The sequence below is a fragment of the Megachile rotundata genome, chromosome 12 (assembly GCF_050947335.1).
Source record: "Megachile rotundata isolate GNS110a chromosome 12, iyMegRotu1, whole genome shotgun sequence".
Lineage (NCBI taxonomy): Eukaryota > Metazoa > Arthropoda > Insecta > Hymenoptera > Megachilidae > Megachile > Megachile rotundata.
Window position 1 is genome coordinate 14,025,321 of NC_134994.1, and position 22,806 is coordinate 14,048,126.

The 22,806-nt window shown below is 31.3% G+C and overlaps 4 protein-coding genes across 7 annotated transcripts; 1 reads left to right on the forward strand and 3 right to left on the reverse strand.

Annotated features, from left to right (window-relative positions):
• Positions 1 to 170: 170 nt before the first annotated feature.
• On the reverse strand, positions 171 to 14,712 carry gek (serine/threonine-protein kinase gek). 3 transcript variants are annotated; one of them, XM_076538040.1, is made up of 24 exons: positions 14,557 to 14,712; positions 13,074 to 13,258; positions 12,790 to 12,972; positions 12,398 to 12,669; positions 12,016 to 12,315; positions 11,790 to 11,933; positions 10,151 to 11,701; positions 9,833 to 10,068; positions 9,623 to 9,729; positions 8,047 to 8,244; positions 6,915 to 7,078; positions 6,584 to 6,839; positions 6,227 to 6,513; positions 6,006 to 6,149; positions 5,790 to 5,925; positions 5,428 to 5,669; positions 5,175 to 5,355; positions 4,908 to 5,096; positions 4,652 to 4,837; positions 4,391 to 4,572; positions 4,216 to 4,314; positions 4,017 to 4,140; positions 3,776 to 3,933; positions 171 to 3,657 (listed from the first exon to the last, which is right to left on the reverse strand). In XM_076538040.1, exons 2-24 carry the CDS (start codon positions 13,144 to 13,146, stop codon positions 3,544 to 3,546), a joined length of 5,526 nt encoding a protein of 1,841 aa, XP_076394155.1. In that variant the 5' UTR covers positions 13,147 to 13,258; positions 14,557 to 14,712; the 3' UTR covers positions 171 to 3,543. The 3 variants fall into 3 exon arrangements, with proteins under 3 accessions (XP_076394155.1, XP_076394154.1, XP_012136760.1); XM_076538039.1 differs by having other exon boundaries at positions 13,809 to 14,712; XM_012281370.2 differs by lacking the exon at positions 8,047 to 8,244 and having other exon boundaries at positions 13,809 to 14,706.
• Positions 14,713 to 14,860: 148 nt separating this feature from the next.
• Positions 14,861 to 18,064, forward strand: LOC100878026 (RAS oncogene family member Rab30). Its single transcript, XM_012281372.2, has 6 exons — positions 14,861 to 14,985; positions 15,086 to 15,629; positions 15,830 to 15,913; positions 16,011 to 16,194; positions 16,258 to 16,409; positions 16,481 to 18,064. The coding sequence occupies exons 2-6, from the start codon at positions 15,543 to 15,545 to the stop codon at positions 16,589 to 16,591; spliced, it is 618 nt and encodes a 205-aa protein (XP_012136762.1). The 5' UTR covers positions 14,861 to 14,985; positions 15,086 to 15,542; the 3' UTR covers positions 16,592 to 18,064.
• A 348-nt stretch (positions 18,065 to 18,412) lies between these two features.
• On the reverse strand, positions 18,413 to 19,985 carry LOC100877916 (retinol dehydrogenase 12-like). 2 transcript variants are annotated; one of them, XM_003701469.3, is made up of 6 exons: positions 19,814 to 19,985; positions 19,604 to 19,711; positions 19,353 to 19,526; positions 19,058 to 19,265; positions 18,782 to 18,980; positions 18,413 to 18,710 (listed from the first exon to the last, which is right to left on the reverse strand). In XM_003701469.3, the coding sequence occupies exons 1-6, from the start codon at positions 19,983 to 19,985 to the stop codon at positions 18,513 to 18,515; spliced, it is 1,059 nt and encodes a 352-aa protein (XP_003701517.3). In that variant the 3' UTR covers positions 18,413 to 18,512. The 2 variants fall into 2 exon arrangements, with proteins under 2 accessions (XP_003701517.3, XP_076394170.1); XM_076538055.1 differs by having other exon boundaries at positions 19,604 to 19,727; positions 19,814 to 19,960.
• A 111-nt stretch (positions 19,986 to 20,096) lies between these two features.
• Positions 20,097 to 22,733, reverse strand: LOC143265503 (retinol dehydrogenase 12-like). Its single transcript, XM_076538056.1, has 6 exons — positions 22,562 to 22,733; positions 22,022 to 22,129; positions 21,772 to 21,945; positions 21,477 to 21,684; positions 21,205 to 21,403; positions 20,097 to 21,131 (listed from the first exon to the last, which is right to left on the reverse strand). The coding sequence occupies exons 1-6, from the start codon at positions 22,731 to 22,733 to the stop codon at positions 20,937 to 20,939; spliced, it is 1,056 nt and encodes a 351-aa protein (XP_076394171.1). The 3' UTR covers positions 20,097 to 20,936.
• Positions 22,734 to 22,806: the final 73 nt, after the last annotated feature.

The window sequence follows — 22,806 nt, forward strand, 5'->3', positions numbered from 1 at the left end:
CAAACAAAGTATAAAACGAAGATTATAAATACTATAAAATGTACAGAAAAGATATTTACGAGGAAATCTTATAAACATAAAAATTTGGTTTTTCTTTCTCCATAATACCACGTGTTTTCTATAATTTACAACAAAAATACATTACGTTCGTTATTCAAAATACAAATAAGTTGCTTGCAGTTGCTTTTAATAAATATTGTAAATAATGCACATATTAGTTATATAAATAAGTTCATAATATAGAATACACTAAACTAAATTGCTAAAAAAGAAAGAGGATTAATAGTCAGGTCATTACATGCACTGGTATTGAACCAATGGGATACATAAATCATTATTAATCATTACAGAAAGTACTCTAACAATTCGTAAAAAAAGTAAACTATCGAATCGTACAATCTATATATATGCATACATATTTTTCTATTCTGGTGCAGAATGCCGGTCGTACATTTTGATTATATGTAAAATGAAAATATAATTATAGCGTAGTTTTTACATGTTATCAGAATACATATTTTATCTTTCACCGTCGTATGTGCACACCAAAAGAAAGGAAACAAAATGAATAAAGGAAAGAGATTTAAAGGGTCTAAAATCAAATCAAAACTGCGAGCTTATTTAGAAATTGAATTATTTACAGAATATAAAATCAATGCTATACAAAATGACTATTTCTTCGTATGTCTATCGATTTACAAGGTGTCTCAAAAATGATGTACTAACAATTGAAATTTGAATTTTGGCGCGCTTTAGTTTGCAAATTACGCAGTAAGAATTGGCGCGATCTTTTACGCGTACCGGTCCTATAATTGTTAGGACCAAAATTAAAAGTGAAAACACGTTAAAATATTTCGAATTATTGTGTCGGAACTCGGGTAAATTAATACATTTCGTGTACACTATTTTTGCAACACCCTGTAGAAATTCGATTCGATTACACTGCAACAGAAGACAAACAGATGTGCCTTTGATTTTAGAACCCTTAAGTAACAATGGCAAAAGATAAGACAAATGATTGAATTCCGTTGGTAAGTACAATAATACGTACATTATTATATAATTTATAAACATATCTTGATTACATGTCTAGAATAATTCTAGAACTCGTTTTTAAACTTTATTTTATTCCGGTACGGACACCAATACCTGTGCTAATACATTCTTCGTTCGATAACATTAACACTTTTCTTCTATTAACGGTTTCTTCTATATTTTTTTTTAATATAAGAATGTCAAACCTATTGTAGTCGATATATATTTTATTTATAATATATGTTCAGGTCGTTATTGTTACACAAATGTGATGGAGATATTTCAATTCTGAAATTTTTTGGTATTATACGCACGTTATAGTTGTATTATTAACCTTGATGTCTATCAACGATGATGTTTCAAAGAATTGGAATTTAGATCGTTTTTATGAAAATAAAAAAGAATTGTACGGAATGTAGCGTATAGATATTTCACCGTAACAATATTCCATAAACTTCTTGAGATTTTTTTAAACTTTTTTTCCTCCCGTTAAAATTCATTATAAATATATGAAAGTTTAAATGCAATATTATATTCAAAATGATTCTTTACATGCAGTTCGTTTTTCGTGTACAGAAAAGTTGGGTCGATATCGTAGTTATTGGCTTCTTGTTTTACCATATGACATATTTTAAGGTCTCGAAGATAAAGAAGATGTTCTCGATCTTCATAATTTTCTTGTTATAATTATCAAGCACCTCGGGATTCTTAACCGTTAAATGTTATTTTATACTTTAACTACTGGCATAGAATCCTGAGACAGTTATTTTGTTCTACCAACTCGTTTCTTTTTTGTTCTAGTATAATTAGCAAATTTATATAAATGTACATGGAAAATGTATATATTCTATACATTACAACATATAAAACTTGTTATCATGTTTCCATCTTTAGCGTAATTTCATTTGTTTCCTCCTAATCTTATATCTATAAAAAAGTGAATACAACCGATTAACTATTAGGTATGTCTTTTTCTGTAATTTCAAAACAACGTACGATTTCCTGCATTTGTTAATATAAAAGTATTAAAAACGTCATAGTATCGCACAACGTGTCTTGAAGCTGTTAGACAAATGTTAATACGAACTTAAAAATCATTTTTGAAAAAGAAGGAAAATAAAATTCATACTTTATAGCCTTTGTTCCGTTTTGGATATTATTCTCAGTCATTATGCATTGCACTTATAAATATATTCCGAAGGAATGTGCGGGTCATCCGGTACTTGGGATCAAGTTCGATAAGATCGAAGCGAGATCAGAAGAGGTTAGATAGCTGGTAACGTAAAAAGATTCTAAATTTGTAATATTAGGTAAAATTCAATGAACGATAATTCAAACGTAATCCAAAATCAAATTCAGGTACCGGAAAGTTTAAACATTTATATGGGAGAAGGTACTGTATTTATGAATTCAATTCTTATATCACCTAATCTGGATTACCCGCACATCCTTCATATTCGATCGTCAGGTTTTCAACATATACGCTCCTTTTAAAATGGATGTCACCTTAACGATAAAAAAAAAGCACGATTTTAGGATGAAAAAGTTTTTCGTTGCAGTAAGGATAAATCAATATTTAACATCGTTACTTTGTCATCGAAAATATAATACTTATACGTTGCATAAAAGTATATAAGCCACCTTGCTTAGTAACTACTTATTATCAGTGGGAGCTTCCAGTACATTGCACGATTATTCCTACTATTCACACGCTGAATAATATGATGCACCTTACTGCATTATGACGCAATAAAAAAATGTTTAGTCATAAGGCATCAGATCGATTCACTTCCTTCGAATTTGTTTGTCGTTAAGAATGATTAAGTATATATTTTACTTGAAACTATTCGTTTATACCTAGATTCAAAAGTAGGTACAATAGATTAATTAGGTTAATCTTCTTTTATTGCTAGATAATTTGACTGAGATTTCGATTTTGTTAACTTAAAAACGGTTAGTCGTCGTAATTAAAAATTAAAATTATGCAAGGTCTTATTAAAAACTCAGAAAAGAAAACGACACCTGCTTTCGATATTATATGGCATCGTTAAAGCTGACTCGATGATTTCCAAACACAAATTATTTACAATAATTTAACGTTACATTAACTATAAATTGCCTTGTTAGTTATATAACTTATTATGTATAAATCCTTTAAAACCAGAAAGTTATTACAATGTGGTGTTAACATTGATCTTAACGCATTTATTAGATCTTTGTATCGAACTAACTATTTGTGTGCAACTTCTCAATTCAATTGCATATACAAATATTATGCTTGTTGTTATGTTTTTAATATGGTTAACATAATGCACAATATCAGGAAAATATATTGCACAAAACAGAAAAAAGGACAAACGGAAGAAATTGATAACTTTCCAGTTGAAAAATCAAACACAAGTATTGTTGTGTGTAAAGACAATATCATAGATACTGTAACCCTACTAATTAGGTAGTGCACATAATTACAGTAACTTACTAATATTATGAGAAGCGTTAAATAAATTCTTATGAGTCATACGAAGATGAACCATGATCGTGAGCGGGACTTGGTGGCGTCGATGGATTTGAACTGTTGTTTGAAGCTATTGAATGTCTAGGACTTCCACCAGAAGTATGTTCCTACGTAAACGAAGTTTCATACATTCATCACGAGGATATTTTTTATAATTTCTAATAATAACCTTGAAGGTCGCACACAATTTTCTGAGTTAATGTAATGAAGATAAGAAATAAATACCTTGTCATGTAAAGATGCAATGCTACCAAGAGAAAGTGGAGTATGCGATCGTAGATGCACAGACTCCGAATCAACTTGGTCCACAGGAGTACGTGGTAACGAAGGCGGAGTAGCAGTTGGTCGTTGGGGTGCCGGTCCTCTGCGTGATGATGTCGAACCTAAATGTAATGGCGTGTAATGGTTGAACCTTGAAGACCTTATATAAGTAGAATAAAATAATGATAAGTTATTAAACCTATACCATTATGCGGCGAGTATCCTGAATTTCTAGATATATGAGAACTAAGACGTCGTGTATCAGAAGGAGGATGCCTTGGCGGCAGTGGTGCTGGTTTACTTGGCGCTTGGAGTGCTGGACCATATAACTAAATATGCAATTAAATAAATATTAATAAAAATATTATACAGAACTTATATACAAAGATGTATTGAATGTTTACTCTTTGCTGACTGCTATGAAGGTGAGAACTACTGTGATGACCACTATGTTGTTGATCAGCGGTTTCAAGAGTGGTAGGCAAATCTAGCAGCCGTTGAATCTACGTCAAAAAGTATCAAATTCTGAGTCTCAAAAAAACATACATTAGTGAAAGTGCAGTAGACTAAATAACTTACCTGTATTCCATTACCTGGACCCATGTGACTGATATGGTTGAAATTCGTGGGAGCAGATATCATTTTTGAACGTCTGTCGGTAGGACGAACAGCTCTATTTCCTTCCCGTAATGAAAATCTTCTCCGTGGTCTAGTCATTTGTCTACCGCTAGCATCTAATGGTGTTAAATTGAGTAGTTCTCCTATGATAATTAAACAAAATACATATGACACGTGATAACTTTCAATTGATCAACTAATATATCCATAAAATATACTAACGTTGATGTAAATTGCTCAGAAAAATAACATGTGGCATGTCATTGATAATACAAGATGTTAGAGAGCCTGAAGTATTCAATGGTCTTGCTCGTTTAACATTAAGCGTTTGTAACCAATCTCCAGTTGTACAATCAAACACGTCAATGTGAGTTTCACTATAAACTAGCAAGTATCCCTCACAATAACCTGAAAATCAATTCATATTAAATCACATTTCAATCTCAATAATATTTCAACGTCAAAAAAGTATACTTACTAACTGCTGTAGGAACAGCAGGATACATAATTTCTCGATCTCTGCTTTTCCTGCCTTGGCTATCGACATAAACTGCCAATGTATGGAAGACTAATAAGAATTCACCACGAGGTAATTCGATACAACGTAAAGCATCCACAGGGCTGTACGTGAGAAAGCCTAAGAGCGTATTCTCAGAATGGACCAATGCTACATTGCATAAGACAAAAGTTAATACATTGTTTCCGTATGAAAATTAATTATTTATATGATAATCTATATACACACGAATAGGGTGATGGTCTCCTAAAATGCTGTAGATAGAAAAGCCAGAAGGATAACCGACACAGAATCGACCCTCAGAGAGAATTTGCAAAGTTTGTGCGTGACATGATAACATCAATTCACGTATACGTTTGTGACGTGTTTTGGTACGCGTAATTTCATAGATGATCACTTGTGATGTATTCTACGTTCAAAAAATATGATATTAAAAACAGAAGCTAACAATTGCATTAATTTAAAAAGAGAAATACTGTACCTGTTTTTTGATGGCAACACACAAACAATAAGTTAATGGACTACGGCGTACTACTCCTGTCGTTAAAGTAATGCATCCTTTAGTCTCTGCAACTTTAATCCATTCAACTTCGTCCCCATCTAATGCACGTACTGGAACCAGCCGTACATGACGTTGTTTTCCACTTAAAACTACAATTAATTGTTCTTCTGTTACATATTCCAATAAGTATATCTTCTTTCCTTCTCCGACTCTTGCAATCTCTGAAAGTATAATATAAACGAATTGCGATAACATGGAATTCTTCTTAGCACAGGGACCTACAAACTCTAGCGGCAGCTCTAATTTTTACTATTCACCGAATAGTATATAACGTAACGTACCACTACGATCTAAATCTAAACAGAAGAGGCCTTCTTCTGTACCAATGACTAGACGATCTGGATCAATAATTGCTCCTGACATCACATTTTTAATAAGCGCCAATGTATTATCTAATAATTCTTTCGCTCTAAAAATCTGCATTAAAAAAATTAACAATATAATAAATTTTGTAATATTTTCTTACAACGTGCCTTATAGTAAATCATGCAACTTACCGTTGTATTAGGAAGATTATTTTTCTTTAGTATTCTATGCAGTTCACTCAAAGCAACTACCCATTTTGCTTTCTCACTTTCAGTGTCTGCAAGCATCAACGTGTGATTCCTTAAACCAGGCGGTTCTAGCAAAGACGTTGTTATCTAAATAAAATTAGGAAAAATATAAATGATCAAGTAATGCTTGATGAAATTACAATGGTGATCAAAATTCTAATTACCCTAAATATGCACGGAATGTCTTTTTTCGTGGCATGTATGACATCCGAATCTCGAACAGAACTAACGCTAAATTCTTCATCTCGCATGTCTAAGACTTGAGACACATACACAGAGGGTAATGCATTACGATCTGGCGAAATGTCGTAAAGAAATAACTTGAAGTCGCAGACAACCACAAATTGACGGACCCAACCCTTTTTTACTCCTCCCATTTTTGGCACTTTGACATACCCTTCGTAAGCTGTACCTATTCCTCTTGTTGGATCAATACCCAAAGGTCGTTTTGCTGTAAAAATGGTTTACCATTAAATTACAGTAATTAGTGAAATAGTAATAGTAACCGAGATATGATTTACTTTGATCATGTGGTACAGGACACATTGGTGGAACCTTATCACAGCAAGGCATATGACATGCGAAACCGCAAACTTCGCACACTACTCCTTGCCTTGTTAAACCCACCATCAATGAAGTGCAATGATTGCACTTTGTTGGAGCTGAAAATGTTCTTACTAAAAACTGGTGAGATTTTGGTTTTGGTTGAAGAGTGGGCTGTCCATGTGATGTAGATGACTTATTCAAAAGTTCATGGGATAACGGTGACGTTGGATCCTATGTTTGCATAAAGATGAAATTGTTATGAACTTTAGCAGTGTATGAAAATGAACTTTATGAAATGATCCTTACAATGCTCAGTTCAGATAAATTGCTTTTACTGCTAGAAATACTTGGTGCTCTGTTATCTTCAATATCGGCTTCAACGCTATCTGCGCTTCCGTGACGGGTGCTGCTTGCAGTTTCTTTCAAAAAATGTTCCAAATATGACATTTGAGATGTAGGACGTTCTAGAACTGAAATATAGAAAGGAATGATTAGAAAACCAATGTAATGTAATAGTTTGTTTAAATGTACATTGTAATTATTTTTGGCGCTGTTAAATTAATAAAAAGAAGAGATATTCATGATACTTTATCCATAATCTATTGAGATACAAAGTGAAAATAAGAAAATGAAAAATTATGCTTTTCTTCTATGAATGTATAAATCATATAAGAATTTCATAACATTCTTTCTTAAATATTTTTTAATGTAATCACTCCACTGCAATTTGCACCACACAAACTCTGTTAAGGTAGTAATCGTTATTGTGAAAATAAGGGCTGATACTCGGTCGTTCACCAGCAAAATAGCAAGCATACCAAACAACTCTAAAGGCGAAAACATTCAGACACAACATACCTGTTAATCATGTAATTACAAAAGTAATTATCAGCTACTAATTGTAAGATTAACAAACAACAACCATCACCTAAAAACGATGAAGTACTACTAACACTAGCCTTACTTGGGGAATTATTTTTTAACATACAAAGAAACACATAATTGATTCTCATGGTAATTTACATTAAAGTTAGCACAGAGCTATGTTTTTACTTAAGTTCATCATGAAGATAAAGGTAATACTTTTATATTATTTACATACCAGTAAATGGCAATTCAAATTTACAAATGATAAAAATTATAAATTCTCAGTCAGAAATTTTCAAATCTGTAAACTTGCAAGTACTGCATAAAAGAACCTCCCTTTTTGTCTCTACCCATAATAATATAACATGAGTCAACTGTGCTCATTGGTATCCTCATCACGTCGCATATCTGCACATCGCGTTCTCACGAGCACAGTTGCCCATAACTATATGCAATATTGTTGTCTGCTTACGTAGCATTAATTAAAAAAACATAGCGCTATGCCGTATAATTAGCAACCCAGCTGACTAGTCAAATCAAAATCGCGTTTTTTTGCTGCCACTTCATTTACCGGGTGGCGATACGATGGCGACGGCATTCTGACTGATGAATGTGTTGACGGGAACAAATCTAGTTAATAAGCGACATGTCGTGACGCGGGGAGCACGCATTACTGGTAGGGGTGACGACGGCTGATGTACGATGATGCGTTGGGGTTTGGTGCTAACGATGTTTGGAGATTTGCTTGACGTTTTGCTGGATAGGACAGCTGTCACAAATACAGTTTGAAGATGAGCAACAAGAGGCCCCAGACACAGCTCGTTACGCCAATAAACAGAGGCACTTTGTAGTCTAGAAATCAGAATCGCATACCGTACCGGACAACCGAATTACTATGCTGGATATATATCCAAATAGCAACGATCTCTATTATTGGTAACAGTAGTTATAGATATCTTACGTTGTACAAAGTTGTTTCTATTTCAAACAATCGATTACAATAATTTAATTCGAGATTGTTACATAAATAAAATATTTTTTATGTCGTGTTAAATTTTGAGACTTATCTCAGACGTTACATTTCTTATTTAAGTGCCTTATGTTTCATCCAAATAACGATTGAGTTATAATATACGTAAAAACAGCTTAAATAAATATAGATATATATATTGCACGTAATGAGTGTGATACTTTTTAAGATACATCAATTCTCTTTGTATAATATTACTAAAGAAACTTATATGCTTAATTATGTATTATGTGTTGCATTTGTATATTGTAACATTATAGTGCAACGAATCTATTTGGTTTTGCAAAAAGAAGTCGAATAATAAAAAAAACATTAACCACACACTGACTCATACCAGTTTAAAATAAATTCATTAGTTGAAAACCAGTGTCTACTTGCATAGTTTGCAATTGGCAAAACTAGATAATCATCGTACTTCATAAAAGCACTACGTTTTTTTTAATTAAAATTAAAGGAATTGTTAAACTATAGTTATCACTATGATTATCATTTCAGCAATAATACAAAAAAACTAACATAATACATAACTATCAATATTTGCATAAATATGCATATATAAAGAATCATATGTATTATTCATGCAACTTGTTGGAAGTAAACTTTCATTATTGAATTACAGAAGTAATGGAATATTTAGACAATATGAGATAATGCATAACCAGTACCTTCATAATATCATGTTTAAATAAGTACGAAGACATATGATTCCTGATACAGACTTCACACGTTCTTCAGTCTATTGATTTTTTTACTATAACATGCAAATTTGTTTATCGAGAAAATCATAGCATAACATATCTACGTATAAATTTAAATATATAAACATTTCTTGCAATAACATTTAAACGTTTGTTAAATATTTCAAATATAATTATAAAAATAATTGCCACAAAAAAAAGAACTTACATTTATAAAGAACATTATTATTGCAAAAAGACTAGATAAGTTCATCGCTTAAACATTGCGCAAGATAGATCAAAACGTTTATAAATTACATACATAGTATATACCGCAGCAGTTTGTATAATAATGGTTGATACAAAATTTTTCGAAAAACGCAATAGTATAACTTTTATGGAACTTTTGTTTCTAACATTGTCAATTGAAATGTACTTACAGCCATCGCCTGTGTCAAGCCTTGCTTGCAACTCTTTTATTTGCAGTTCTTTGCGTTTTATCTCGTGCGTAAGTGCATCGAACCGCTGTCTAAAGTCTCTTAATTCCCTGTAAACACATGAGAATTCTCCATTATTAAGCACTCTTAAACGAAAATATTGTTACTCGCAGAATACAAATTTTATGCATATTCTATATTTATAATAATTACTTTTGAGCAGCTATCAGATCTGAACGCGTCTTCGTAAGTTCTTCAGATATCGCTTGCTTAGCTTGAATTTCACTTTGCAAAGAACTTTGTAAATTCAGAAGCTCCATTTTATCAAGTTTCTGTGATCTGCGATTCCTCCAGTTCTTATCCGCCATTGTAGAACCACTTCCTACACCTCCTACACCTCCAGAGTGCTTTAAAAACTCTAATTCTTCAGTCATTTTCGTGGCTAATGCCTAAAATATATTATTCGATCAAGTTAATTCGATTTTGTCGACGTCGCAAAAATTTAATAACGATAAGAATGATAAGACAAACCTGCAAATACCCTCTTGCATCTTTCTCATCAGATACCCATTGAATAATTTCTGTGATCTGCGCTTCCCACTGTGCAATAGCTTCCTTCTTGTTTCTCAACTCTTCGTATTCTTCTTCTAATTGACGTCTCTCCCCTTGTATTCGGTTAACACTATCGGTAAGAGTACTAAGTTCTAACATAAGTTTTTTATTCTCTTCGACTAGCATAATTTTTTCCCTCTCGTGACGTCTACTTAATTCGTTGATAGTCTCTTCGCTATCGGTAATATTTTCCAATCTCGCAGCATCTAGTTTTTCCTTCGTTAATTGAACTTCTCTTTCTAACAAATCTCGTCTCGTTTCGGTTTCGTGCAGTTGTTCCTGAAGGCTACGAATTTCGAGGTTGAACCTACTTTGTTGCTGATTCAAATTTTCATTGTATTGAACTTCGAGCTTTTCTACTTCCGCTTTTAATCTGTTAATTTCTTGCGTTGCTAACGCATGATTTGCGCTTGCATCATTTCCCATAGATCTCTGTCTAATCTTTTCCGTTTCCTCTTGCATTTGTTTGCAATATTCTTCACTACGCTCTCGTAATTTTCTTTCTTTACTTGTTTCAGCCATTGCTTCCTCTACTCTGTTCTCGAGTTCCCTACGTAATTTCTCGGCTTTCCGAATATCATGCCGCAAACTATCAACCTTCTGCATTACAACCTCTAATTCTTCTTCTTTATCTCTAACTTGTCTAGACAATTTTTGTTTTTGTTGTCTCAATTCTGACAATTTATCCGTAACTTCAGTATATTCTGCCATCGCAAGTTTACGCTGAGTCAAAGCATCTTTCAGTTCCTTGTCTTGAAGTTTAAGTTTTTCTTGTGCATCTAACTTATCTTTAACAGCTTCTTCCTTTTCTGCTCGAAGCAATCGTACTAGTTTTTCTAATTCCCGTAATTTGGTCATATCACCATTATCTAAGCTGCGTAATTCACGTGGAACTTCCATAGACTTTAATTGTGATTCTAGCTCACAATTACGTTTGGTAAGTGTATTTATTTCATCTTGAAGTTTCCTCGTTGCGTTATTAGAATCTGGTGATATTCCAGGAGGAGAATGACTCATGCTAATTTGTTTTTTTAACTCCTCCAAAGTTTGCGTTAATTGTGCATTTTCTTTCTCGAGCAACTGCACACGCTTATCCTTCTGAGCAACGGCGGATAAACAACCCAGATCCGATATGCAACTGCCTTGAGTAAAACTAAAACCAACGAACGGTAAGTGAAGTGCAGAAAACGCGGAATTTGCTGCTGGTGGAACAGCATCAGAATTGCGAACATCTGTATCGTCAACGTCAAAGTTTGACGTATCAGTTGGCGAGGAAACTTCAGGAATGTAAGGTGCAGTACTGTCTCTAAGAGTTTCCCAGTTTACTCCTTCAAACCATGGGTGTTTCTTAAAATCATCAATTCCATTTTGACCTAATCTAAATTCTGAGCTACATATTAATTTTCTCATTAAATCCTTAGCTTCTTCAGAAACATCATACATATCATCTGTTGGGAAGTCAAAGCAATTCTGAAATTGAACAAATTGAACACATTCATTAGTATATATAAAATATGTATATGTATATCCTCCCAAGTGATTTAAATAATTTCATTACCTTGTGGTTCATAATTTTCCCGTAAGTTTCGAGTAAAGATTCTGCGTAAAAAGGTGTTTCTCCATACAACATTTCATACATACATACTCCTAAAGACCACCAATCACATTCAGGCCCATACAGTCCTTGTCCATCTTCCATTGCCTACAAAATATAATAGGCTAATGTTATAATTGCTCATGTAGATGAACCAATTAAAATGTATAACTGAAGAAAGTAATTTTACCCTTAATATTTCTGGTGAAATATAGTCTGGTGTACCAACAGCAACATTACTTTGTACAGTTCCATCTTCAAACAATCGTAAACAAGATCCAAAATCTGCTAATCTAATGTGACCATTTGCATCTAATAAAACATTATCAGGTTTAATATCGCGGTGTACATAATGTAAGTCATGTATGGACACAATAGCCAGAACCATTTCAGCTATATAAAAACGAGCCATGTCTTCAGGAAGGCGATCTTCAAATTTGCTCAATAGTGTTAACAAGTCTCCACCACAGTAATAATCCATGACCAAATACTGTATAATAATTGAAAAAGAAATAAAATTATTCTATTCGTGTAAATGATAATAACTTTAATTAAATGTGTATAAATATTACCAAATTATTGTCATCTTGAAAGGCATAATGAAGATTTGTGATCCATCTTCGATCACCGTACACCAGTACATCTCGTTCCTCTCTAAAGCATGCAGTTTCTGCACGCTTTAGCATCTCCCACTTGTTCAAAATTTTCATTGCAAATACTTTGTCCGAACCTCGCATTCTTACAACACATACTTCCCCAAATGCACCTCTGCCAATAACTTTTACTATCTCAAAATCTTCACGTGCCAATTGCAAACTCTTTATGCAAGTTGCCACAGGTTTTACTATAATACAATAATTATTACAGGTAATAGATAATCTTAATGAGAAATCATTAAATCTCAGAAACATTAAAAGTAATCATATAATATTTGTACATGAAGTACATGACATATAATGCATACCAAATTCAATGAAATCTGAAACAGTCTTCTCACGCCGTAAGGAAGAATTGCAACATTCATCGTACAAGACAAGTAAAATGTCAATAAGTGTCTCGATAGAAAATGTATGGCCCACTCTTCCTTCTCCTTGTGCAGGACCATCGATGAAAAGAGATTCTAACTGGCGTAACCTGCCTCCTATGCCTATTAATAATTATTTATAAATAATATTTATTTTTATTAATAATTTTTAATGTCATGGATATATTTTAAAGAAGAATATTTGTATATAATCAGTAATATACCATTGATTGCAAGTCCTTTTGGCATAATATCAGGAGGAGGTTGATTGTATTGGTGCTGCGATGAATCTGACATGTCTCTTTTTTGATAAGGCTGTCCCTTACCAAACTCTTTGGATACTACTTCTGTTATCCTTAATATTATTCAATAATATCTCAAACCACCACATTATGATGTGATGAGAATCCTAAAATATTTTATATTATTACAACATTTTTTTTTATGTACATGTTATTAATGACATATCTGCAATAATGACATAATTAAAAAATTATAAATTTAAATGTTTAAAACATTACAAAATTTATTGTTTTTGTATACTGGTTTTTAAAAACTCACTTTCAGGTCTATGCTGGCATTAAGTATAACCAAGAATCATTCTTCTTATACTAATAATTTAATAACTGTACAATTTTCAATGATGTCATTGTTGCATTAAATCACAATTCTATAATTACAACTTATTTTCTATGATGTTCAATTAAATCTTTATGCAATAGTACTGTATAACTATCCTATCTATTTACTCATATGCTCCTTTTTTCAACTAAATATATTCACAAAAGAAATTAATATTTAATTGAACATATATTTAACTCTACCTAAAATTAATATGAACTATATGTTAATTATAACTAACTATTCTAAAACTATATATCCTTTTACTATATCTCTTTGGAAAATATTTGAAAAGTATGAAAGAATGTAACAAATAAAGAGCAACATTTATAATTTACCTTAAGAAGATAATTTCCAATAGACATATCTAAATTGAATCACTTTCACTGTTTAAACATTAATATTGTTTACAACCGTGCAGCAGTCGTTTGCCAAGCATGTCATTAACAAATTACCAGCACGTTTTTAAACGATATTTTTTTACCCTTACGCGAAGAATGTCAAAAATCAATTCCCTTTAACTTTGCGTGGTATATATGGTCTGCACGCCACTAGGTGTAAAACAATCGAGTTTCATTTAATTCATCATCGGCCATGGTGCCGGAATTACACACGTCGGAAATTACGTAACTGCTATAAAGATAGCCAAAATATTTGGCGAAGAAAACACGCAACAAGAGAAATACGTGTAAATAAAACGTACAGACAAAAATAGTGCAATGGGGTAGGGCACCGCATTCGCGATCAACGAATTCAACAAAATCACCAAGACAACTCCTATCGTAGACGATATCGGTATCGCATAGGAAAAACTATACAGTACTCGTTTAACGTAATAATCGTGAGACAGAAGTTAGGTAAACGTTAAAGCCCATTGTCCCAATTTTATGGTATAACCTCGTTGCGGCACTACACTCTCATTCCGATCAAATTTGTGACGTAAAATTCCTATCACATGCAAGAAGGATGTTTTGAGTGAAAGGCTTTTTCTTTGCCGATCCGGATCGTTTGTTCGAACGATTCAGGCATATCTGCCAAAACGACGCGCCCCGCTCTTGTATCGGTTTAATTGTTTATTATGCGCACCATTTGATTATCACAAAACATCTTGCATGGCCACCTCCAAACCCCCAACAATTTGGTTGACCCCCTGGCAGGCCCCATATAGAAAAAATATGGCAGTCCTACGTCATTGAAAGTACCCATGATAGTTTAGCATATAGATAGGTTCTAACTATGATATCAAACGTGAAAATAACAAAGTGAGTTCACAATAGCAGTCCTGTCATTCATTTCTAAGTTTCCACCGAGGGTTCAAATCGGGTTAGAGTCGGGTTGAGGTGAGCGCCCTTACGGTGGAAACACCAAAGTTTTAGTTGAACTCTACCCTATAAAATTGTAGGGTAGCGTTCACTTGAGGTTCAGTGGAAACGACAAAAGTCGAGTTCATGTTGCCAATATAGCAAATCCTAATTGCATTGTGTATCACGTGTTGTATTAATTGGTGTAGACAAGGTTATTATTACTTTCTGTCGGTGATCTTGTAATCTGAGAAATAATTTTTGTATGTTATTTTGATATTGTAAAATTAATATTGCTCTCCTTTACATGTCAGAATATGGTAGTTGACTTTGTGCAGTTGGTAATGTTCAACCCTGCCGCAACTCCAACCCGCGACTCAAACCCGACTCTAACCCGATTTGAACCCTCGGTGGAAACTTAGTCAATGGCGGGGACAAGAGAAAACGTCATTTTGACAGAATGGCAGAAAGTCTAATAGGTCTAGAAAGTCAGTTACAATTTTTGTTAAGTATGTATTACTGTTTAGCTTACAAAAATGGAAGGTTGTGTATTCATTGAATCACAGGAAAACAGGAAACGAAGAACGATGTCATAAACAGTTTCCTTTTATGCGATTAGAAAAAAATATTGGACTTTTTGATTGAAGAAAGTATATTATAAAATTTCGATTTGTCGTCAAGGTGAACGATTGTGAAAATCGAACGTGTGGTGTTTGCAAATGCATCATTAGTTTTACATAAGGTTCCTGACCGTAATACGGTACAGATGTGATGGAGGATTACAAATTTCTCTTCAAAGTTGTGCTCGTTGGAAATGCAGGCGTCGGCAAGACTTGCCTCGTGCGCAGATTTACCCAGGTGTATATATGTATACATACATGTATAATATTAATTAGTTCATAGCGTTTATTATTGTAAATGTGCATTAAATTTTTTGTAATAACAAAAGTTTATCATCTTGTACAGAATCTTTTATACTGTAATATCATTCTTGGTAATTAAAAACAGATTTTATATTTCAGCTACACATTATTAATCAGCAACTAATTTATTTATAGGGATTATTTCCACCTGGTCAGGGTGCAACAATTGGTGTTGATTTTATGATTAAAACTGTAGAAGTAGAAAATGAGAAAGTTAAGGTATGCGTATGATGTAATGCATTATGATTCATCCAATGTATACGCAGATACTTTTTTAGAGTAATTGTATATATAATCAGTATTGGTTTTTTTGTAGCTTCAAATTTGGGATACTGCTGGACAAGAAAGGTTTCGTTCAATAACACAAAGTTATTATAGGTCAGCTCATGCTTTAATTTTAGTTTATGATATTTCTTGTCAACCTACATTTGATTGTTTACCAGATTGGTTACGAGAAATTGAAGAATATGCAAGTAATAAAGTTCTTAGGATATTAGTAGGTAAGTCTTATAATATATTATTATTAATGATAAATAAATATTAATATTCAATTAATTTATTAGGTAATAAAATAGATCGGGAAGACAGAGAAATACCAACACATGTAGGAGAAGATTTTGCACAAAGACATGGAATGTACTTTTTGGAAACTTCTGCCAAAGAAGCTGAAAACGTAGAACGTTTATTCATGGAAATAGCAGCTGAGCTCATGGAGGTAATTATTGTATTACTTTGTTTGAAACTATTTAAATAGTTTGCTAAATCTAAAATAATTTATTATTTTAGCAAGCACGTAGTAAAGAACTACCTAGATATGAAACAAATACCACCTCAATAAATGGAAAAACAACATCAATTGGTGATACAAGTAATTGTGGTTGTAGTAGACTTTCTTAAGTAGTTTTTATATGTATTATTAAGTCATTCACCAAACATAATTTCAGTTGCTAAATATGTATGTAGAATATTATCATACAGTTTTTATAGAATATGGAAGTTAAATACAATATTAGTCAATCTTCTATAACAAAAAGAATCTAATACTAGAACATCTTTGATATTATATGTTAGTATCTAGTGTTATATCATGCAGATTATATTGACAATTCTGTTGGAGAAGATATTAAATGCTTAAAATTAAAATGAACTTTAAATATGTTGGTAGGTATTTGTTTATGAATACGTTTTTACGAGAGAAAAGAATTTTTCTGTCATGGTTTTATATAATTGCATTATTCAAATAACATAAGTTAGTAACCTGTATTTGGGCATTTAATACTGCTTTCACAAGCAGAAGTTTGGAATATTTTTTATAGTATTTTTTGTTATGTCGGAAAGTACAAATAGATATTTCGTATTTGGTGACTGAATATAAAGTCATTATGGATATAAGATTTTTACTAAAAAGTGTAAGCCTAATGTTGTTCAGGATTTTTTCAGCAATTTTATTACATTGCTACTAAACACAACTGACTTTTGATATAAAAAAATAGGCAATTCTATGTGTTAATGGTGTATGTAGAAATTAATGAAAATGATTACAGCTTACTTTTTATTTAGATTATTGTTTATTGTAATAAGCGAGTAAGATTTTTGAAATCTTACCAATTGCATTTACATAGCCAAAGTTTTGTTGTACTCTTAAGATTTTATCTGAGTTTTAAGAAAGGGATAATTAATGTTTTTCCGTCTGTGTATTGTTTAATGTTATATTTTATAGATCTTTTATTATTTATATTTATAAAAAAAAAGATATATTTATTATTCGCATTATTGTACTAATAACGTAATTTTCTTAGCACATCACTCTAGTCTTTATAACTTTTTATACTAAGTACAGAAAATTAATCATAAGTTATACATGTTTCATATTATTTTGCAATTGTGTTATCACGCAATGAGCATCTTCTATTTTTACATATATTTTTCTACGAAAATAATTACATGCACGTTTTATAATTATTTTCATTAATTTTATCTCATCTAACGATTTCAATAATGAAATAAAATTATATGTAAATGTTCTTTTTAACTACCGTGTTTGTTAGTACTTTATAGCTTAAACTTAATTTTTATTACGAGATTTTTATGCAATTTTTAACAAGAACTAAAAAATTATATCGTATTTCTCTTACTTTAAATACATAATGACATCATATATTGTATTACATAATAGTGATTGTGATTCTTGTATAATTATAATGTTCTAACAAAAAACGGAGCTTCAAGTTGCCGTCACTGTGCAATATTTTATTGTTCATAATGTATACGTTTTAAACAATATACAACACGAACAAAAAATTTGTAATAAAATTACACTGATAAAACATATCAGTTTGTGTATAGATAAAAGGATAACTATAAAATGCAGTACCTTTAATTTTGTCAATTTATCTCGATAATGTATATTATAAAAGGTATTAAATCTATATATTGTCTAATTTAACATTTTAAACAATAGAGTTAATATCGTGAAATTAAAAAGTTATAAACGTATGTTAACGTAAATGATGCACGCTCTTATTTCGGTTCAAAATATTTATTGCCATTTCCTATCACATTTCCGCTATATTCCTAATATATGCATCATATAAAGTTACTCACTAACTATAGAAAAATGTTTTAAGAAACGCGCTTTACATTTTTTTACACTTTTCTATTAAGTACACGAGTTTGGTGCAATGTTTTCGGGATTTAAATAAATTTATAAGTAAAATATAATATATTATCAAAATTATATATATTTGTTTTTATGTTAATCTTTACAAAAAAGTATTAATATACAATTTGTTAATAATTGATTTAATAAAATATCACTTTATGATACATACTGGAAAAAATCACCTAATTGTACTTGTTGAAGAGACAGCTCAAATAACTGTTTTTGAATATGTAAATTTGATACATCTGAATGAGGAGGACTAGACCGACAATTACCAATGTATATACCTCCATAATTTTCCACCTCTTTATTTACGGCTGCGTAAACAATCGAAGTGGCACCTTGTCTAGGAGACTAAGAACGATATTTATTATTATTGGAATTGTTTAATAATCGTTTACAAATATTTGTAGTATTTCACTTACCTTCATAAACAATCGTATAACTAATTTCACCTTCCAAAGTAAATTATTTTCAAAAATTTCTGTATATACTATACCAGGATGTGCTGAATAAGTTTGTACACAATATTCTTTTTCTTTTAAAAGCGCTGCCAATCTCTTATTAAATATCGCTTGTGCCAGTTTGCTTTGTGCATATGCTTTATAAGCAATGTACCTATTCCTATTTAAATACTAAACTTATACGAGTTTATATGTATACATATATAGAAAGTATAATATGTTACAATGATACCACACCTAAAATTAATATCACTGAAGTTAATTTTGCCCAAAAGATGAGCACAAGATGTAACATTAACAATTCTGCTACACTGTTGGGTATTTCCACCAGCTTTTAACAGTGGTAACAAAAGAGCAGTTAACAAAAAGTGAGATAAATAATTCACAGCCCAGTGATGTTCAAATCCATCTACTGTTTCCTCATATGGACACAACATGATACCAGCTAAAAATAATAAATTGAGATCAGTTACACTTTTAAGTGTATTCACTTAACAAGATATAAAATTATGTACATCAAACCATGTTTTACCATTATTAATTAAAACATGAATTTGTTTATAATCTTTTTTTATTTCTGCAGCAAACTGTTTCACCGAATTTAAAGATGCATTATCAAGTTTATATACTTTTGCTTTTCCACTGTTAACACCAGAATCTCTGATCTGAAGAATAGTTTTTTCACCAGCTGCAGGTGTTCTGCAAGCTGAAAAACATATTTTAAAAATTCTAACAAAACATTAGGAAATTTAAGATTTATAAATACGTGTATTTTAAACGCACCAATTATTACTTCCATGTCAAGTTCTAAAAGCATTTTTACTATTTCAACACCAATTCCTCGAGAACCACCTGTTACAATTGCTATTCTTCCTGGTTGAGATAAGCAGTCTTAAAAAGAAAGAAACTAAAATTTTTGTTACACTCTTTGTGTGGGCACTCACATTTTTTCTTCTTTCCTCATAATACTTTATTTTTGTTTTACACGCTTACCATTTTTATTACATTTTGCAAATATTAGATCCTTGATTGCTTCCTTCATACCGAATAAATTATACAGTATTTCATTTACAAGATTTTCGAATGCAATAGACAAATTTTTTCGGAAGATGCAAGACATGAATGCAATCGCAATTATCGCAAAGATTAAACCAAGAAACAACATTTTTATAAATATAATTTTTTTATTTTAAATGGTATTAACTATTATAGGTCACTGAATAAATTGATAATTATGTTGAAACAGCAACCATTAATGAGAAACTGAGTCAAGGTATCGCGTTTTCTCGTGTATTTATTTGTGTATACAGTAAATTAGTTTTTTATGCTCTTTGCACTGGAAAAATTGTGAAAAACATCGCGTCACAAGGACGGCTCTATGATTGAAATACATTACATAGTCAACTATTAACACTTCATAGCAGATTAATGTATGCTTGTTAGAATCTCTGTGTCTTTCTTAAAGCATATTAATTTTTACGTTTTACACCATGATGACTAGATCAAGAGTAACTTTCACCAAGTAACAGATATTTCTAATAACATCGAAAATTGTTGCGAATACAGTAATATACGGCCTCTGTTACTGACATTCGCATTATATGATTGTCATGCCGGTCATCATAGTGGTAAACTCGAAATATTTAGAAATACATAATACACAAATATTCGTAAATTGATGATATATTGTCATAAATAAAAATAAATTACAATAACTTATGTATGCAGTAAATAAACACAACCAATTATATTTGGGTTAATATTTATGTTAAAGATAATGTACTTATAGATTATATCAATAAAAAACATATTCTAAATACGCATACTAAACCCGTCGATGTCAACAATGTCGTTTAAATGTAAAATATTTTTCTTGTGAACATTCTTTTTATGTACAGTTCAATTTGTACAAAAATAGTATCGTTGTACGACAAGTTTTTTATTGCATTTTAAGTACAGTTGTAAAGTTATCATCCTTTTTTTTAGAAGTATAATTATTGTGCCGACGTTTTCAAAGTATGAACTTATGAATGTGCCGGAAACTTTCAAGCGAGGTTTTGATACTTTGATAGACCTCGGAATCTCGAAGGCAATGACTTAACAAGATATTGTTTTACTACACATATTGGAAAAAATCACCTAACTGTACTTGCTGAAGAGACAACTCAAACAATTGCTTTTGAATGTTTAAATTTGTAGCATCTGGATGAGTAGGACTAGAAAGGCAATTGTTAATGTATATACCTCCACAATTTTCCACCGCTTTGTTTACGGCTGCATAAACAATCGAAATGGCTCCTTCTCTGGGAGTCTAAGAAAGATATTTATTATTAACGTAACTGTTTAATAATCGTTTACAAATAATTAAGTAATACTTTACTCACCTTAATAAAACGTGCAAAAAGTGATCTTATTTTCCATACAAAAGAATTTATAAAAAGTTCCGTATTTACTACACCAGGATGTACAGAATAAGTTTGTATATAATATTGTCTTTCTTCTAAAAGATCTTGTAATCTTTTGGTAAATATTTCTTGTGCCAATTTACTCTGGGCATAAGCATGTAGAGTAACAAATCTATTTCTGTTTTAATAACAAATATGTAATACATGGTTACGTATATACATACATATAAACTACAATAATGATACAATACCTGGAATTAATATCACTGAAGTTAATTTTGCCCAAAAGCTGAGCACAAGAAGTAACATTAACAACCCTGCTACACTGTTGGGGATTTCCACCAGCTTTTAACAGTGGCAATAAAAGAGCTGTTAGTAAAAAGTGAGATAAATAATTTACACCCCATTGTTGTTCAAATCCATCTACTGTTTCTTCATATGGACAAAACATAACACCAGCTAAAAATAACAAATTAAGATCAACTACACTTTTAGGTGTATTCACTTAACAAATTACAAAATTATGTACATCAAACCATGTTTTACCATTATTAATTAAAACATGAATTTGTGCATAATCTTTTTTTATTTCTGCAGCAAATTGTTTCACAGAATTTAAAGATGCATTATCAAGTTTATATACTTTTGCTTGTCCAGTGCTAACTCCAGATTCTCTGATCCAAGTAATAGTTTTTTCACCAGCTGCAGGTGTTCTGCAAGCTGAAAAATAAATTTATAAATTTTAACAAAACATTAGAAATTATAAGTTTTATAAATATATGTATTTTAAACATACCTATTATTACTTCCATGTCAAGTTCCAGAAGCATTTTTACTACTTCAACACCAATTCCTCGAGAACCGCCTGTTACAATTGCTATTCTTCCTGGTAGAGGTGAAGAATCTTAAAAAGAAAACTTAATATATACTCTGTGTATTAAAGCTTTCTATATTTTTATTTAGTATTTGTTTTTTTGTCTCCTTGTATTTCTCTTTGCTTCCTCCACGTGAAAATAATCATGAATATGTACATATGTACTAATTGCTGAAATTAGTTTCAAAATTGTACATGATTCCTCTTTTTGTATACATTAGGTACAACATTAATATTTCATTAAGACAACCATTTGCACAATTTAACATACATTAACTTTGAAATCGATTACAAATTAGTAGTGTATGATGATTCATACTTTCAAATACTCTTTCTATTTCGAAAATTTTCTATTATTCAAATAGGAAAGAGAAATCGTGAACTGCGCGTGACACAATTTTCAAAGTTTGCAACGTGTCATTTTCAAAACATATAATAAATAAGAAATATTGAAGTGCTTACCATTTTTATTATATTTTGCATTCATCCAATCTCCAATAATTTCCTTAATGGCTAGCGACCCGTATGTTATTTGACATACAAATTTTTCAAGTATGATAGGCCAATTTTCTCGAGAGGTACGGTACATGATAGCACTAGCGATTACAGCAAAAACTGAACCAATAAACAACATTTTTCTGTATTTAATCCCTTTTAATGTTAAAAATCATTAACAATTTAAGTACTATGTTGAAGGATAAATCATG